The sequence below is a fragment of the Aethalodelphis obliquidens genome, unplaced genomic scaffold, assembly GCF_003676395.1.
Source record: "Aethalodelphis obliquidens isolate GAN/ISIS:26980383/991018 unplaced genomic scaffold, ASM367639v1 scaffold1, whole genome shotgun sequence".
Taxonomy (NCBI): Eukaryota; Metazoa; Chordata; class Mammalia; order Artiodactyla; family Delphinidae; genus Aethalodelphis; species Aethalodelphis obliquidens.
In genome coordinates, this window is record NW_020837945.1 from 60,004,727 (window position 1) to 60,023,979 (window position 19,253).

Genomic DNA, 19,253 nt, shown 5'->3' on the forward strand with positions numbered 1-19,253 from the left:
CTACAGGGAATGCAAATAATTATAATACAGGGTTGGAAATGATAAGGGCCAAAAAGAGCAATAGATAATGTGGGAAAAATTCAGAGTGGAGAGAGATTATTTTTGACTGATGGGAATTCACTTGGAAGAGTGGACATTATTATTAACCTGTACAAATAAAAGTGCTTTTTGTCCAGTGGTGATTGAGGTCAGAGCAATAAAAACAACTAAGGATAATACATGAAAATTCTAGAGCAAACATTATGCTAAGTCAAAGGAGCCAGTCACAAAAGACCACATATCGTATGATTCTATTTATATGAAATAGAGTCCGGAATCAGTAACGCCATAGAGATAGAAAGTAGATGAGCAGTTGCCAGGGACTGGGAGAAAGGGAGTGTGGGGAGTGCAACTGCTGATGGGCACAGGGCTTCTTTTGGGGTGATAAAAATGTTCTAAAATTAAATAGTGGTGATGACTGCACAACTCTGTAAATCACTGTATTGTATACTTTAAATGGGGTGAACTTTATGATATATGAATTATACCTTAATAAAAAATTAGGTAAATTATTTATTTAAAAATTCTGTAGTAAATAAGTCTTAAGGTGGAAATCTTTCAAAGTCTCATGTGTGTACAAAGATTTTATTCTATCTAGATAAGTCTTCTAGTTATACTGATCCTATTTATATTGTGTCAGCTCAGCATTAATATTTTATGGTCTTTTTTACATGGTTACACGTGTATATTTTATTAGTTTTCTGTAAAGTTAAAAATTTCCATTGGACTACTCTCCTTGTAAAGTTTACTAGGCTTGGGACTTCCCTGGATCCTCATTCCCTCTTCTGCTCTTTTTCCCATTCTTCCAATCTCTGAGAGAAGCATATCTACCTCACACCTGTATTTCCTCAGCTCTTCCATCTTCTTTCTTTTCACTTTCAATCTTTCCTTCACTCTCCTTCCTCTTTTTTTCTTCATTTCTCCACAATCCACCTCCATCCTTAAAATCCTCAAGTACAGACACTCAGCTGGTGGTCTTGTCTCCAGGAGCCGTTTTCCTTGTTTAGTTCCCTCAGAGTCCTGCTATTCTGTCCGGCCAGGAGTAACTGAGTAGTAGACCTAAGTATTATTTGGGTGGAGTAGAATAGGCTTTTTTAGCTTTTCTGTCTCTTTGTCAGGATAATATGGATTCACATGTCAGGCAGCCAGTTTATTTTAGGAGAGCTTTAAGTCTAAACATAGCAATGATTACATGGGAATGCTAATTGCTCAATAAAGTTGAGGTCTGGAAATTAGATCCATTGTGCTGCTTTTATATTTAATACACTTTCCTGTTTTTCCCCCCACTCCCTGAAAGAGGAAAAGAAGGTCCCAAGACATTTATTGTAATCTTGTTCCTATGACCATTTGAAAGCTTTTCCTTTAACCTTAGGAATTCCTGTTCTCAGGAACGAGAAGAACAAGAAGGGAGGCATGGTTTGATGGATGGGCTCTGTGCTCAGACATCAGGAGCTTCCCCTTCCTGGAGTGATGTGCCGTCTCAGCTGGTACTGAATCTGAAGGAAGGAGACGAGATCTAGAACTGCCTTCCGGTGTTGCCTGGCATCCAACTCAAACACCTACCCTGCACCTTTCGAAGCTTCTTCATTGTCTGCAACTGCAATTTAAATAAGCAACATTCATTTTATTAGTTGCTGTTACGGCCACTTGTACTTGGTTAATTTCTTAATGGTTTCTGAAGTTTATAAAATCTTATATGAGCGTATTTTATTTTCAGCAGTGAAGTCAATTTGCGTGTGATTTAAGAAGATAGCTTGGTTATAAGTAGAAGCTTATTTGTTACATTACAAAAAAAAATTTGTTGTCCAAATGCTTTATAATAGAAAAGGACCTCAGTGAGGAGACTGAATCAGCTGTTTGTGCGGAAGTGACCTCGTTTATGTTTCTATGATGTGTTTCTTACAGAAGTCCAAGAAGAAGCAGCTTGGATGACTGTGGGGAGAGAGATGAGAAATTATCCAAGCCGATCAGTTTTACCCGTGAATCAATTAGTCGGGTTTCAGAAACAGAGTCAATTGATGTAAATCCACAAAAAGGGGTTAGTATATGATATCCCTTTTAAAATCTGTCTGATACTGCCATGTGTTCATCACAATGGACCTTTTAAAATCTGTCTGATACTGCCATGTGTTCATCACAATGGAAGAGAAAAGAAAAATACAATATACAAAATGTTTAAAAACTTAAGATGTCAGGCTGCTCTTGTGTTTTAGGCCAAGAGTTTTAAGCCTGTAAGTTGCAGAGGTTGTATGGGAATAATATGTGGTTCTGTTCAGAGCTGGATATGGTGCAGAGTTACCAGGCAGCTCCCTGAGCGTCAGTCTGTAAGGGGGATAGACATCATTAAAAATATAATAAGGTGGAGAAATTCATAGTTAGCAGAATTTTTCCCGTAGTAGGTAGTGTGCGTAGTGGAAAGAATCTGTTTTGAAGGGGAGAGGAGAACTCTGAGCACCATGCTTGAATAACAATAGATGCTTGTTAAGCTGATTACTAAAGCAGGCACATCCAGTTAATTACTGGGCTTCATAGTTAGTTAGTTTCTTTATGTTTTCAAGTATTATTATAAGCCCTTCAATTTTTTTTAATTTCAGTGAGTTTCTATCACTTGAAGTCATTATTATTACTACTTTTTTTTTTTTTTTTTTTTTTCGGTACGTGGGCCTCTCAGTGTTGTGGCCTCTCCTGTTGCGGAGCACAGGCTCCGGACAGGCAGGCTCAGCGGCCATGGCTCACGGGCCCAGCCGCTCCGCGGCATGTGGGATCTTCCCGGACCGGGGCACGAACCCGCGTCCCCTGCATCGGCAGGCGGACTCTCAACCACTGCGCCACCAGGGAAGCCCTGTTACTACATTTTATACTCAGTTTGTCCCCTCTGCCAATGGGAGCCCCTTCAGGTTGGCTCCTTTGTCCTTTTGAAATAATCAATAATCTTTGATGACTTCCTTTCTTTCTGGTACAATAATGTGTCGTTTGTATACTTTCTGTCCCAGACTTAGTATCAGCCATTTTTTCTAATGAGCCATAGTTTTAATGAAGAATGGTACTTAGGCCACATTCTGAGTGCTAAGAGTGTACAACTTTTGTTCTTCTGATTGGGGATGCAAGTTTGGGGCCAATGCTGAATTTCTTGTTTTAGATCAGAGCATTGGCTTCAAATCCTACCTCTGCCACTTGCTAACTGTATGACCTTAAATAAATTAACTTAATTCCTTAACCTTTCTATGCTTTTGTTTTCTCAACTATAAGATGAGGACACTTACCCCACAGGGTTTTTTAATAAGGACTAAATGAATTAATATATGTGAAAATGCATTGAACAGTCCCTAGCACATATTAAGTATTCAATAACCATAAGCTATTATGATTGAAGGTGAATCTGTGTGTGGCCAGCAGTGGACTTTTTCTACCTTCTCTCGAGCTCCCAGCATCTGCTGTGAATAAATGTTGGGGAAACGTTGAAACAGAATATATTTATGTAAAAGGCCACCAAGTTATAAACTTGTCTCAGGCAATTATCACGCACCTATCTCAGTCTGATTTTGTGTTGTGGATTTCACGTAAAACTTATTCATCAAGAGACCCTTAGGAACTTACTGCTGGTGTAAGGGAGGTGATTCTGAATGCTAATCCCCTTGTACGTTCTCACCGAGAAGACCAAACCACTCAATTTTGGGGTGGTAACAGGACAGGGGATCTCTAACAGTCCCCTCCTCCTTTTACAAAAGTCTGACTTTGAGGACTGGGTTCTCAGACAATGTCTTCTGTACCTGCTCTTGGGACAGTTAACCTATTGGTCCTTGCTTCTAGTTTTGTCCCTAAAGGAAGTCATATGTTCTCTAATGAAAGGGAATGGAATGTAGAGGAATAATTTAATGTTTTAAGATTGATTATATATTCATTGATGTTTAGTATAGATGCTTTCAGGTTATGGAATACAAGTAATTTAGAAGTTTGGTTCTTTTTTTCCTTTTGCACTCAAGAGCAGTAAAGTGAGATTCTCAGATATCATGAATATCATATGTCACTTCATTTGTTTCATTTTTACTTCCAACAAAGTTGGAAGTAACAAAAAGTTAGAAATAACATTTTTTCCAAGAATAAAATAGGTTTTTCTTAAGTTATAAACTTAATACTCTTTGTAAAAAATCAGGAAATATAGAAAAATATACAAAGAAATAAAAATTGTCCAGATGCGAACCATTCAAAGATAGGGACTGTTACTTTTCCTATAAGTATCTGTCCATGTTCTTTATAATAGGAACTTTATCTTAATTAGAAACAACAGGAGTGATATGTGTGGAAAGTTACTCTACTTAGCATCTAAAGAGACCCTGGGTCAGCTAATAAACCTGTTGCTTCGTAGTGTGGAACTCCGAAATACATCAAGTGTTGATTTTAACAATACTCTCTGATTGAAAAAATCAATCCTCGACTAGGATAGTATAATCCTTTAATAAATTGAGTCCTGGGGCCCGGTTGTTATTCTGCTTTCTGAGCGGCCAATGGAAACTGGTCTCCTCCCTGGAGCTGCTTCTGTTGTTAAGTGCTGCTCAAGGATCTCATGGGGCAGGAAGTTATAGATACACTTTTGCTCTCTTTCATCTGCTTATCCACAGACAATGCAAGAAAGTACGTTGCTGTGTAGTTTATATTTATCACACTGTTCTATTAAGCCTAATTATAATACTGTTCTACTTGAATACTACTAACATAGCAGTAGCATTCATACTTTAATGCCTAATATTAAATTTATTATAGAAATGACATATCTTTATTAAGCCATTCCCAGTAAGTATGGATAGCGGTATATATTGAATATATTTTAATGCCCAATTCCTTAGTCCCTTAACAGCAAAGCCAACTCTGTTCTTATGGGTTTGCTGTGAAATTAATTTTCCCTTTTAATCTTTTCTCCTTCACTGTACTCTTATGTGACTTTTATCTCTCTTTTTTCTTTCCCTTTCCCCTTTAGTTACTGGTCTTAAGAGATGGGTGAGTTCTCTTCCTTGAGGTGATGGGGCAGGTATTGTCTGGGGAAACTAACTGGGTTTGACTCCTTTCCTTTTCACACCCCAAAGAACTGACTGTTCTATTATTTTTGTCCTTTGTCCCCTTTCTCTTCGACCTAAGTGATTCACATGTTGTTAATTGTCTGTGAGTTCTTTTTTTGTGATGTTCTTCATAAATTTATTGTTCATTAATGTATAAGAAGATGACTTTAGGATAGTCTGTGTTATCTACCAATATTTTTTGGACTGAATTGGAAATGTGATACAAACATAACAATTTTTTCAAAAAGCAATATTTCAAAGTGTCTTTATTATTAAAGATCTCATTGTTTGCTTTTTAGGGGTTAGGGAAAGAGGAACCCCAAAGTGAGAAACAGATCAAAAGTCCTTCACTAACTTCAGAAAAGAGGTTAAGTAGACTGTCATCAAAATCACTGGACTTGAATAAAAATGAATATCTTTCTTTGGACAAAAGCAGTACTTCAGATTCTGTTGATGAAGGTAAAGAATTTCTTATAAATTTTAGTAAAATTTCAGTTACGTCTTTTAATGTTTACTTTTATATTAGATGTGTGCAAATTGAGCATTTGTTTTTTGCAGTAGATACAGTCTCACTCTATAATGAACCAAAAAAGGATGGAAGTTAATAAGAAATAGAGGGAAGGGGTTGCTAAATCTAACCTCTCTCCACTTTTCAGAAGCCTGGAATTTGAAAATCTTCATCACGTTTAGCTTTTAATGTCCCAAGCCTTAAGATGGGGGAGATGAAGCAGTAGCAAGGGAAAAGCAATTTTTTTCTTTTTATCCATGACTCATTTGTAACTGGATGTTGTGCTTCTAATCTCCCTCACTTGTTTTTCTCCTCCTCCAACCTCCTTCCCCTCTGGCAACCACTTGTTTGTTCTCTGTATCTATGACTCTGTTTCTGTTACGTTTGTTCATTGTTTTGTTTTTTTAGATTCCACATATAAGTGAAAGCGTACAGTATGTGTCTTTGTCTGACTTATTTCACTAAGCATAATACGCTCTAGGTCCATCTATGTCAAAAACGGCAAGATTTCGTTCTTTTTTTATGGTTGAGTAATATTCCATTGTGTGTGTGTGTGGGTGTGTGTGTGGGTGTGTGTGTATATATATATATGTGTGTGTACACACACACACACACCCACACACACACCCACACACACCACACCTTCTTTATCCATTTATCCATTTACCTTCTTTATCCATTTATCTGTTGATGGGCACTTAGGTTGCTTCCATATCTTGGCTACTGTAAATAATGCTACAGTGAACATAGTGGGGTGCATATATCTTATTGAATTAGTGTTTTCGTTTTCTTCAGGTAAATACCCAGGAGTGGAATTGCTGGATTGTATGGTAGTTCTATTTTTAATTTTTTGAGGAACCTACATACTATTTTCCATAGTAACTGCACCAGTTTACATTCCCACCAACAGTGCACAAGGGTTCCCTTTTCTCCACATCCTCCCCAGTACTTGTCATTTGCTGTCTTTTTGATGACAGCCATTCTGACAGGTGTGGGGTGGTACCTCATTGTAGTTTTGGTTTGCATTTCCCTGATGATTAGTGATGTTGAGCATCTTTTCATGTGCCAGTTGGCCATCTGTATGTCTTCTTTGGAAAAATGTCTATTCAGGTCCTCTACTCATTTCATTTTTTAATCAGGTGGTTTTCAGTTGTTGAGTTGTATGAGTTCTTTGTATATTTTGGATATTAACCCCTTATCAGATATATCGTTTGCAAATGTCATCTCCCATTCTAGTCAGCCTTTTCATTTAGATTATAGTTTCTTTCACTGTGCAAAAGCTTTTTAGTTTGATCTAGTCCCATTTATTTATTTTTGCTTTTATTTATCTTGCCAGAGGTGATATACACAAAAAAATACTGCTAAGAAAGCTGTCAAAGAATATACTGCTTATGTTTTCTTCTAGAAGTTTTATGGTTTCAGGTCTTACATTCGAGTCTTTAATACCATTTGAGTTTAAAAAAATCATAATAAAAATCTTCATGGTGCAACACTATAATTTTACTACTTTCCTTAACCACAAAAAAAAAAAAGAGAAAGAGAGAGAGATTCAAAAGTAGAGAATATAATAAAAATAAAAAGCAGTTGCTTAAGGGAAACTTTATAGCAAATCATATTCTCTTTACTTTCTCTTAAGTTAGAACCAATAACCTAGGGCTTGTCATGCTTATCAAATGGGCATTTCAAGGAATTTTTTTCTTTTTAGCTGTAAGATTATTGACACTGAAGTCAGTGAAGTGAGGAGACAATGGGAAAGTTCTAGGGTAGTGACTACTTTCAAATTTCAAGAACAGAGTAATGCCAGTGGAGTTTTGCTATACCTGCTTTTGTACCAGCATGTTATATTAATATTCCTGCCAGAATATTGGTGATGGGGATGTTGTAGTGGTTTGGATCTGTCTGGCATGATTGTATTTGCTAGTCCACTTACTGTTCGGCTTAGACCTGGTTTGGGAGCCCCTGAAGGCTGTTTACTAAATCCATGAAGACTAAAACTAGATCCAAGGCAAATCGAAATCAAATCCAAATCACGTCCAAATCTAAGATCAAATCCAAATCCAAAACAAAACCAAGACCAAATCCTTGAAAACCAAATCCAAATCAGATTCAACCTTGGTTTGGAAACACTGAAGCATCTCTGATGAAAACTAAACCCACGCTCTTAAAAATGTAAATAAAAATAAACAAGTCCCTAAAATATCATAGAATGCATTAAGAAGACAGTTGATGTGTTCTTTTGAAAAGATAGTTGACAGGAAGTTTTTTTTATTAAAGGGTCAAGCACCAGGAATGACTAGACTCTCTTGGTGTCTTTACCATTCATGCTTGGGTACGCAGCCCTGTGAATTAGTTATCCCCTGCCTGCTTGAACCTCTAACTGTAGGAAGATCTACTCTGGCACCCAGTGGCCAGACACGTAAGTGACAGCAAAACGGGGATTTTTTTTTTTTCCCCCTTCTTTCTCACCTGCTCTTTTATAAGTATGGTCCTTTAAAAAAAATGCCTTACTTTCTTTATTGAGTTCCTATAAAATTAACATTAATGATTAAAGGGTAACATTAAAACTCACATAAGCTGTGTCTTTATCTAGAAATAAACAAAGAATAATAGTGTTGTAGTTTCTGTATTGCATGTGAGCCCTAATCACCCATTTTTAGAAAATGGAAGATAAAAAAAATTGTGTGTCCTTAGTTACTCAGTTAAACTCCAAATTACCTAATTTTCTTGCATACCTACCTAATACATTTTTCACACATCCTCAAAATACTATCAACATCTGGTTTAAGTTTTATTCATGTCCAGGTCCTTTTCATACTTACGTCTCAATTTTCCCACGATTTCCACTGGCCACTTTCAAACTTATATGCTTGAAATAGTATTTCTTCTTTATTGGAAATAGTAACCTGCTACTAAGTTGAGCAGTGTTCCTTTCCCCATTTAAAATGCCACCTGCTAGCTTAATAAATTTCCAGCAATATTATTGGTGATGTTATTTAGGTAGGAAGCTTTAAAGTACCATGAATTTAATAAATAAATAATCCCAGGGACTTCCTTGGTGGTCCAGCGGTTAAGACTCCACGCTCACAATGCCGGGGTCCGGGTTCGATCCCTGGTCAGGGAACTTGATCCCTCATGCATGCCGCAACTAAAGATCGTGCACGTCGCAACAAAGATTCCACATGCCGCAACTAAGACCCGGCACAGCCAAATAAATAAATATTAAAAAAAATAATCCTAGGTGGAAATAGTTTATTTCATATCCTTACTTCCTCAAACACATTTACATACAAAAAGTATTATTGTTAATTTCCAGCAGCAATACCACAGATTATGTTTTATCAGTCATGATATAGAACATTTTATCGAATAATGGAGTTTAAATGAAATATGAAGATATTGTGTTGAAATATTTATATAAGTGTAATTTATGTCCTTCTTAAATGTGAACAGGAAACTTACTTTTGGAAAATTATAGTTCCAGGACTCCTTAGAGAAATGGCTGCTTCTAGGGCCCAGTTGGGGGATATACAAAATGAACCTGGAACATCTTGTAGTGCCAGAATATAAAGAAGTGCTTGAAAAAGAAAAAAAGAGGCATGTCGAAAGGACATAGGAGTCAACCTGAAAGAGCTTCTAATGGCCAAACCAAAAAAAATGTGAGCAGCAAAATAAATAATGATAATACTGCATTATAACCTAAAGTATAAAATAATTATTCATAAGTCCATACTGATACCAGTGATTGAATAAATATATAAATGGGGGAGCAAGCACGAGTCTTCCTTACGGAGTTCCAAATAATATATGTAGATACTCCCCCTTCCAGGAGGTGGAGCTTAATTCTCCTCCCCTTGAGTATGGGCGGAACTTAGTGACTCATTTCTAACAAATAGAATGTGGAAAGAGGAAAATAATACTTTTGAAGTGGAGAAGCCTGCCAGACACCACCAAGTGATCAAGGTTAACATCATCATAAGTCATGCGGATATGTGTACACCCTGAGTTTGAAGAGAAGGGTACTTCATCTCTGTGGTATTCTTCCCCAAAATCCAAACCCCAGTCTAATCGTGAAAAGAACCCACCTCAGATGAACCCTAATTGAGGGACATTCTATATAATACCTGACCTGTACTTTTCAAATGTATAAGGGCACTGAAAAACAAGGAAAAAGTGAGGGACTGTCATAGACTGGAGGAGACTAAGAAGATAACAACTAAATTCAACATGGGACTTTGTGTTGGGTTCTTGAACAGAAAGGGACATTACTGGAAAAAATAGGAATAAAGCCTAGTTTAGTTAATTGTACCTCTAAAATTCTTAAAAAATAAAAAGTTTAAAAATATGATTGCAAATTTAAAGTCTTATAGATAAAAGTAGACCCTAAGATTTTTTGCGTTTTCAATAGTCACTTATTCATTCAAAAAGTTATTTAACACTTATTGTGTGCCAAACATGTAATGTACTTAGGTGTTTGAAATCAACATGATCCCTGTCCACAGAGAACTTAGAGTCTAGTGCAGGAGAGAGACAATACACAAGTCACTAAGCCAATAAAAATATAATTACAAGTTGGGATAAGTTCTGTGAAGGTGACGAGCAGGATTAATAGAATCATGTGTACTTGTTTGTTTCTTTGTGAATACATGAATTATTTTTACAATGAACATGTATTACTTCTATGTCAGAAAAAGCTATTTCTCAAGCCTAATTAGGAAGTTGCCTCACAGAACCTTAGTTAATTGCCTAGTTTCAGTGATTCATTTCTATGCCCAAGTAGCCATTACTTGAAATTGCAGTGAATAGCTTTTGCCTACACATAGTATTGTTGCAGGGAGAAGGTAAATCAGTATCTACCCGATGTCCCTAAGTTCTTTGCACCTGTAGCAAAATAGGGAGACACAAACCATTTCATGAGGGACAAAAACCAACAGCTGGGGTGAAGGCAGAGCTAGAAGAGTTTTTCTGATGCTTAAACCACTATCTTTTACTTTAAGTGACTGCTTCTCATGGCTTAACATGGACAGATGCTTGACACAGATAATTCTTAGAGCTTGATTTGTGAACTGTGGGGAGCTTTTGTCACAGTTGTCATTCTGTACTGACAGGCATAATCCTTGAAATAATAAATAATCCCAGCCCTGAAATCATTAAAATTTCACATTGGATTGCTTTATTCTATTTCCTTTATTCTACCAGGCTCCTATTCCTAGATGTCCCTTTTTTTTTTTTCATTTCCTTTTAATTCTTCTAAGTTAAACTCCTTGAACTATAAAATAGAGGTTTAGTTTGTGTGCTCTGGAGCTACGGTGAATTCAAATTCCCATTCAGTCACTCACTAGCCACAGAGCTTCGGCGAGTTTCAGCAATTCTCTCAGTGTCTCAGTCTTCTCCTCTGTACGATGGAGATGAAGATGTTAATACCTCTTATCTCACAGGATTGCTGTGAGGATAAGATGAGTGAATATTTGTAACGTGCTTAACACGATACCTGCCATATGCTAAGTACCATAGATTCCTGGGCTGTTTTATGCAGTGTTTCCAGGGAACATGAGGAGAGGTGAGCAGATGTTGCTTCTTCATTTGCTACCAGGAGTTTTCAACATAATTATCGCTGTCAGATTCTTAGAAAAATGTAATATTCCGTTGGGCTTTATTTAGCTTTGAAGAATACTTTTCAGAAGGATTTCTTTTAATGTGTGGTATTGAGAGTAGGTAGTGGATACAGTGATACTTGTCTTGGGGGAGTGAGCTTCAAGTCAAATTTGAAACACTGTTCAGGCTAGTAAGTTAGTGAGTGCAGCAGAGAGATATTCGAGTCATTCATGACTTAGTAATTACCGAATGTTTGCGTATTCAGAAATGGGACCTGCTATTCACCGTGGTAGATACCACCCTATGTGTCTCATTACTGCCTTTGTCACTCTTGAAATATTTTTTTGAGTGCTCGCTGTGGCAGCACATATACTAAAATTGGAATGATACAGAGAAGATTAGTATGGCCCCTGCACAGGGATGACACACAAATTCATGAAATATTCTTTTGAATGATATATTATGGTAGTTTGATATTCAAGTTAAATATGTCTATGTCTTTTGGGTTTTGACTGAACTATTGATCGTGTATAGTTTAATTACTATATACTATTATGTATAGTTATACATAGTACATATGTATATAATACCAATTTAGAGTTTTAATAGTGTCCTGTAATGTGCTGATCATTGTAATCACATTTAAAAACCATTTTGTGCCCAAAACAAACAAAACAAAACCTTGAAATTACCTTTCCTTGATTTCTTCACTCTTTGTTCCATGTTTTTTGTTTCCCCAGAAAATATTCCTGAGAACGATCTTCATGGAAGACTTTATATCAACCGTGTTTTTCATATCAGTGCTGAGAGAATGTTTGAATTGCTGTTCACCAGTTCACGCTTTATGCAGATATTTGCCAGTTCTAGAAATATAATAGGTTGGTCTTGTGTTCTTATCTAATGATAAATTTGGGAGAATTTTATTATCCTTAGAGGTTTGAGCCTGTGTAAATTGATTTATGTTGTCAAGGGGAAAATTTAGACAGGCTTCCATTTTATTTTGGTGATGTATAAACTAGTGTTTAGGTGTTTTGGCTAAAATCACATGTAAGTAGTATAATTGTCCAATTAGTCAGGTCCTACCTACAATTAAGTTCAGACCCTTTGAGAACTAAAACTCCATTTATTTATTAATGTAGCAGTTTAGTTGGGTTGAACCACCTTTAAAAGGGTTCTACTGTGGAAAAATTGGATTCTAGTAGAGTATAAATTGGTGCAATCACTTTGCTAAATGGTTTGGCAGTATCTACTAAAGCTGACTCCGCGAGTCTACTATTAGGTATATATAACCTTCAGAAATGGGTACATGTGTATTCTGAATGACATGTACTGCAGTGTTCATAGCAGCATTATTTATAATGGCCCCCAAACTCAAAACACAGCCCAAATATCCACCAATAATAGAATGGATAAACAGACTGTGTACGTTCACACAAAAGAATACTGTATAGCAATGAAAAAAAAACCCTGCTACTTATAATAATACGAGTAAATCTTACTGATATTCTGTAGTATTAAGCAAAAGAAGCCAGACACAAAAGAGTACATACTGTGATTTCTTTATATTAAGTTCAAAAACAAGTAAAACTTATTTATGGGCATAAAATCAGCATACTAGTTAACTGCAGTTGGTAATTGGGTGGGTAAAGACTGGGAGGGGGCTTCTGGGATGCTGGTAAAGTTCTCTGTCTTGATCTGGGTAGTGGTACACGTGTGTGTTTTCTCTGTGCAAATTCATGGAAATTTGAGATTGCAGTGTCTATGGTCTACCTTAATGAAAATACCAAAAAAAAAAAAAATCCAGTTAGGAAGTTAGTTATAAAAAAGATTTTATTGATTATGTATTAAAGGTTCTATTTTGGTAAACATCTCAAATAAGCTTATAGTCAATTTGAAATTGAATTTATCCTAAATATTTCAAGATATTTTAGAAACTTTGGGAGCATGTGGTTTAGCTTGCTATATAAAATTAGAAATCAGCAGTGGCAGAGATCCATATAAGCTGAGTCATTCGACATAGTCAAAGAGGAAGTTATTCTACAATCAATTTAAATATAGTCTATAATTTAGCCATTTTATTAACGATTAGATGTTATTCCTTTATTTGAAACTTTTATGTAAACATAATTACATATTCATAGATTATATCATTGATATAGGTTCAGTTGTAAAGAGTAATTTTTCCTTATTATTTATAGTAGAGTAGCAAAGCAGTTTCTAATTGATAGCTATTGAGTCTTGTGATTATATTAAGAGTGTCATGTTTTTTAAAATCATTACTTTTTTCAGTTCTTCCAGTTTTTTTTTTTAACTTATTGATTTTATTTATTTTTGGCTGCATTGGGTCTTCGTTGCTGTGTGTGGGCTTTCTCTAGTTGCGGAGAGCGGGGGCTACTCCTTGTTGCGTTGCGCGGGCTTCTCATTGCGGTGGCTTCTCTTATCGCGGAGCACCGGCTCTAGAGCGCAGGCTCAGTAGTTGTGGTGCACGGGCTTAGTTGCTCCGTGGCATGTGGGATCTTCCTGGACCAGGGCTCGAACCCGTGTACCCTGCATTGGCAGGCGGATTCTTAACCATTGAGCCACCAGGGAAGCCCCAGTTCTTCCAGTTTTAAAAATGTATAATACCTGAGGGATATAAATCTTTTCGCTCAGTAGCTTATATTTAACTTATTATATCTGTTTTGAATCTATTTTGTATCTTTTTGCCATTCATGTCTACCTGGAGAACTTGCTATTTCAGAAGAGTAGGATACATAATTTCTCTTAATTTTCTAAGATGATGCCTGTTGATATTGCACCACTATTTTTATGGCTGAAAAGGCCCACAAGAAACTAGCATGTTATTCCACGCTGGTACTAAATGAAGTTTGTTTTTTGAATCATAGCTGCATTTGGTGTCTGATATCATATCTAGCTTCAATATGGATGACTGTGTTTGCTATCTGATGCTATAAATGGCTTTGGGCAGCAAAGCCTTCTGGCTAATCACAAGTATAAATGGGATAGGCATGTTGCCTTTAGACCTAGAATTAGTCAGAAGGTTTGCCCCAAAAGAGATAATCTGCTTCTGATTGCACGCTATTACGTTATCTTCTGAACTTGTTACCTAGTAATCAAAGTTGTGTTTCTTGAGAATGGATCTCAAAGTCTCCTTTCTAAAAATATCAAGAATTTAATGGGAAAGTTTAGTATGGTCAGTTATTTGTGGATTTAACCTAATTTCAGCATTAAAATGGCTACTGCTGGATCTATTTTTTAATAATGATTTTAAATTATTAAAAATGATGGTAATTCTTAATGATTTTCAATAAAAATGATCTAAATTGGATTCTTCTAAATCTTTGTTTACTATTGTATGACACTACTTTTGTAATTCAAAGCTCAGTTTTGAGTCTTTTTATTCAACTTTTTAATTTTGAAAAAAATGTAAACCTTCAGAAAAGTTGCATGAATAGTATAATAAAACCTATACCCATTACCTAGATTCACCAATCTTTTTTCTTGTGGTAAAATGTACATAACATAAAATTTACTGTTTTAGCCATTTTTAAGTACAATTCCGTGGCATTAAGTACATTCACATTTTGTTGTGCAGCCATCTCTAGAACTTTTTCATCTTCCCAAACTGAAACTCTGTACCTATTAAACAATAACTGTCCACTTCCCCCTCTCCCCAACTCCTGATGACCACTGTTCTACTTTCTGTCTCTGAAGTAGACGATGTTCTGGCACATTATGTTCAGTAGGTTTGTTGGCAACATTGGTGAAGATACAAGTGGAAGAGACACTTTCATCTTTGTTGATAGTTGCTTTGTTGAATGGTGTGCAGTTTTAATGGCAGAATTCAATGATATCTTTAAATTCTGTTGCTGATTAACAATGGACTATTTGTATAATTTTTCTGAAACAGGCTGACCTATGACTAAAATGATCTTTTGAAAAGTATTTTATAATTAATTTTATATCTCTTTCTTGGACAACTGAATAAATCATTTTTACAGCAAATTCTGTATTGTAGATCCCATGGTTTGTAATGTTGCCTTTTTAATTTGCTTGCACAATTTTTCTAGATATGCAAAAGGCAGCTTCAGGATCCCTTATTAAATCTCTAGGCCTAAGTAAATGAAAGAAGTTGAACAAAATTGGATATATCATAAAGCCTTGCTTCAATCCCTTGATGATGGGTAGTGGGTTAGAGAAATGCTCCTATGTTTTAGGACATTGATGAATAGCAGCCAGATATACTAATTGCCTAAATCCACTGTGCCAACAACATTAACCAGCTTAGTCAGATCTTTGAATGGATTTCATGATGCTGTTACCTATATTTTCCTAGTGGTTCGCTTGTTAAAGGACCTTTGTTAATGTATGGTGCTATGTTCTACAGATACGTTTCCGTTCAGAGTGTATTTTTACTCACCGTGTTGTTGCTAAGTAAATAAAAGAGAATTTTGACCAAGATCTTGCCATAAATGCAGAGAGATTATTCTATAGCTTTCTTCATATAGAAAAGGTTACATGGTTTATTTATATTCCATTGCTCCCTCCTTGATTAAAGATCTCAGCAGATAAACCATTAACACTACATGATTTCTCATCGACGTGATTTCCCCACAAGTTGGGATCAGATCATGTTGCTGCATAATTCAAGGTCTTGTCCTCAGTGATGGAAATGTTGAAGTGTTCTATCTCTGTTTAATAAGGCCAGCACCGTTACTTCTCTTTGTAGGTACTGGGGACTTTAAAAAGAAGCCTACTGATGAAATGACTTTTAATTTTATCTTCTAGAGAACAGAAAAAAGTTTTTTAATAGACTACAATTTAGAAGTAAATGGATCAGAGATGGGGCGTATGTCACATACAAGAAGAGTGCCTAACATGTGATTTTACTCTTGTTTAATGTTAAACTAATAACACAATTATAAGGAAGTTAGGATTGGTCAAAAATAAAAATTGAAATAATTCAAAAACTCCCTCTTTGATTCCATTCCAAGCCATACCCCTCAAATTTCTAGAACTAACTCTTTTTATATTTGCTGTGATTAGATATAGTATCTACCCCTTGGAATGTAGAGCCTGGAGGTGACCAACTGAGAACCATGACCTACACTATAGTCCTTAATAATCCACTAACTGGAAAGTGCACCACGGCCACTGAAAAGCAGGTATGTCTATGCTGCCAGTATTCCAAAAGAATCGTGCATGTGGGAAGAGGGAAGATGCCTGTCATAGGTCCTAGTCACCAATTGACAGGACAGTTTCAACAAATAAACGGCAAGGAAAAAAATAGAGGAGAAACTGTGTACAGGTTAAAAGAGATTTAAGAGGTATATCAACTAAATTAACTCAATCCTAATTCAGACAAACCAACTGTAAAAGGGTATTTCTGAGATTTAAGGAATTGTTCATTTTTATGTGCAATAATGGTATTGTAGCTATATTTTAAAGAAGAGAATATTTATCTTTTAAAGGGATATACTGAGGAATTTATAAAGAGATATACTGATGTATTTTTGGATGAAATTATGCTGGTATCTAGGGTGTTTTTTAAAAGTAATCTAGTCAGACAGAGGATGGGAGTAGAGAGAGGGAATATGGGGAGAGGTACAGATGAAACAGGACTGGGCAGGAGTTAATATTGTTGAAGCTGGTTGATGAGCTTATGAGGGTTTATTGTATAATGTTCATTTCTACTCTTGTATATGTTTGAACTTTTCCATAATAAATGGTTTTTAAGAGGACACTACTGGAATCTGATTTACTGGATCGTGTCAAGGGTTAGAGCCAAATAACTAGATGGCTGCTGTGACATATGAGGAAGAGATTGTAAGATATTTAATGCTCTGTCTGCTGTGTGGCCAGCATGTCACTGTCATACAGTGGGGTTTATGTTTGGCCAGTTGTTGTTGACATATAGCATAACTGTTCTGCAAAGTTAGAAAATATTTATTAACATCTGAATTAGTTGTGCTATCATAGTTTTTGTCCGTCAGTGTTCAAAAGGACTTAAATATTTTTCTTCCAAAGATTTTCAGACATTTAAGAGAAGTTTTGTATTTTGAATTGGAGGGTCTTTGATAACCTTAGAGGATGGGCAGAATCGGTAAGGTGACAATGAGAAAGATTTGGCCAGCAACCACTTCTGATCCTGTTCAGGGAAAGCAGTGTTTTGTTTGGTTGTCTCCTTCCTTCACGTTTTTGGTGAAGGGTGGTTTTGTTAAACTTTGATGAATTTTAGAGTGGGGTGCTGGCTTTGTTCAATTGAATTTTGAATTGTTTCCCTACCAGGAACATTTGCAATTCTTTATAAATTACTAACACACACGAGAGATTATGTAGTTCCTTTCTCCTCCTCATGCGTCAAAGAAAGGAAAAAAACAATTATACAGTGAAGTGACAGAGAGGTAGCGAATACTATTTCTGCAGGTCCCGTCTCAATTCATAGATCTCACAGCCAACATGGTGGCCCTTCTGGCTCTGTGTATAGGCTTCTCATGTTTTTTGTAATTGGTGAGAAGGAATTCGAGTATATAGGCACTATATTGGCAAGGAATTTGATGTATTAAACATGTACATGCAAAAAAACTTAATCTTATTTTGGCAGAGACTGTATAAAGAAAGTCGGGAAGCACAATTTTACTTGGTAGATTCAGAAGTGCTGGCACACGATGTTCCCTACCATGATTACTTCTATACTCTGAACAGATACTATATCATCCGATCTTCAAAGCAGAAATGCCGGTTGAGGTGAGCTGCTGTAAATGAGTGTTTTAGTCAGGACATGCTACATTGCGTGCTGGTAACGTATCAATCCCCAAATCTTAGTAGTAGCCTTATACAACAAAGCTTTATTTCTTGCTTTACGTGTCCACCGGCAGTCCGCAGAGGGGCGGGGATCCGTACTCAAGGACCCAGGCTGATGAAGGCTTTGACCTCCCGGGGCTGCACAATCCAGAATACGTGTCATTTCATTTGCCACTGGAAGAGAGAGCTGTAGAGCTGTGCTCGCAGTCCAGTGGCCAGAAATGCTCGCAGGACCCCGTTTAATGGCAAGGGGACTGGGAGATTTGAGGAGCACATGGTGGGCGGTAAACAGCTCTGTTGCGATGGGAGACCAGAAATGTTGGCCTGTTGAAGATGGTGCTGGGCCGTCACACAACTGGCCTAGTCTCAGCTCATGTAGTGACTTGCAGCTAATGTATGACCACTAAAGATTTTTTATACGAGGCATTTAGGAAATTTAAAATTTATTTTGAGCCTTTATTGCTATTTAAGTAAAGAAAATTCAGGGTTAGAGAAAGGAAAGAAATAAAATGCCAAGTTGATGAAATTTTAGCAGCGCCCAGTAATTTTTTAAAGAATTCATTATCAGTGAACAATTTTCTTTTTAATAGTCTTAATGACTTTGAATCCTTTTGGCTTTCCGCTGAATTCATTCCTACATCTAATTGTAATGTTAATAATATAATTAAAATTTGTAAATTAAATATTCTTCTTTCTTCCTTATCTATTAGAGTTTCAACAGATTTGAAATACAGAAAACAACCATGGGCCATTGTCAAATCTTTAATTGAGAAGAATTCCTGGAGTTCCTTGGCGGACTATTTCAAACAGCTTGGTTTGTAAATTTCTTGATCTATCTATTTTTGTAAAAATGGCATTTATTAATCATTTAATGGATTCTTCGTTTGGATTCATAGCAGGAACTGGTAGGTGATGTTGGAATGACTCCTGCTGAAGTGGTTTCAACTACTCCACTTGGAATTTCAAAACTTCTAATTTTCATTGGTCTACCAAACACTTAAATAATGCCTGTGATATGCCAGACGTTGTTCTGTGTGCTTTATAAATATCAACCTGTTTTTTACAACCCTGTGAGATATAAGTACTATTATTTTTTTTTCCATTGAAACACACAGAGAGAGAGGTTAAGTGACTTGTCCAAGATCACACAGTTAGGAGCTGTCACACTCCCTCCCTCTGTAAGGAGCCAAGGAAGCTGCCTGCAGTGAGGGACTGGGTAATCCGGTCACAAGTATGCACTTGTACCCACGAAGGTC

At 36.4% G+C, this 19,253-nt stretch overlaps 1 protein-coding gene and 1 non-coding gene across 3 annotated transcripts in view; both read left to right on the forward strand.

Annotated features, from left to right (window-relative positions):
* The window catches only part of GRAMD1C (GRAM domain containing 1C), an 81,806-nt gene that overhangs the window by 50,902 nt on the left and 11,651 nt on the right, over positions 1-19,253 (forward strand). For both annotated transcript variants that reach the window (XM_027105058.1, XM_027105067.1), the window contains 6 exons: positions 1,945-2,077; positions 5,393-5,552; positions 11,934-12,071; positions 16,240-16,358; positions 17,798-17,940; positions 18,708-18,811. In XM_027105058.1, coding sequence (XP_026960859.1) covers positions 1,945-2,077; positions 5,393-5,552; positions 11,934-12,071; positions 16,240-16,358; positions 17,798-17,940; positions 18,708-18,811 — 797 coding nt within the window. The remainder of the gene's footprint in view (positions 1-1,944; positions 2,078-5,392; positions 5,553-11,933; positions 12,072-16,239; positions 16,359-17,797; positions 17,941-18,707; positions 18,812-19,253) is intronic.
* On the forward strand, positions 11,542-11,643 carry LOC113624111 (U6 spliceosomal RNA). The gene has a single exon (XR_003434224.1). It is a non-coding gene; the product is annotated as a U6 spliceosomal RNA (small nuclear RNA).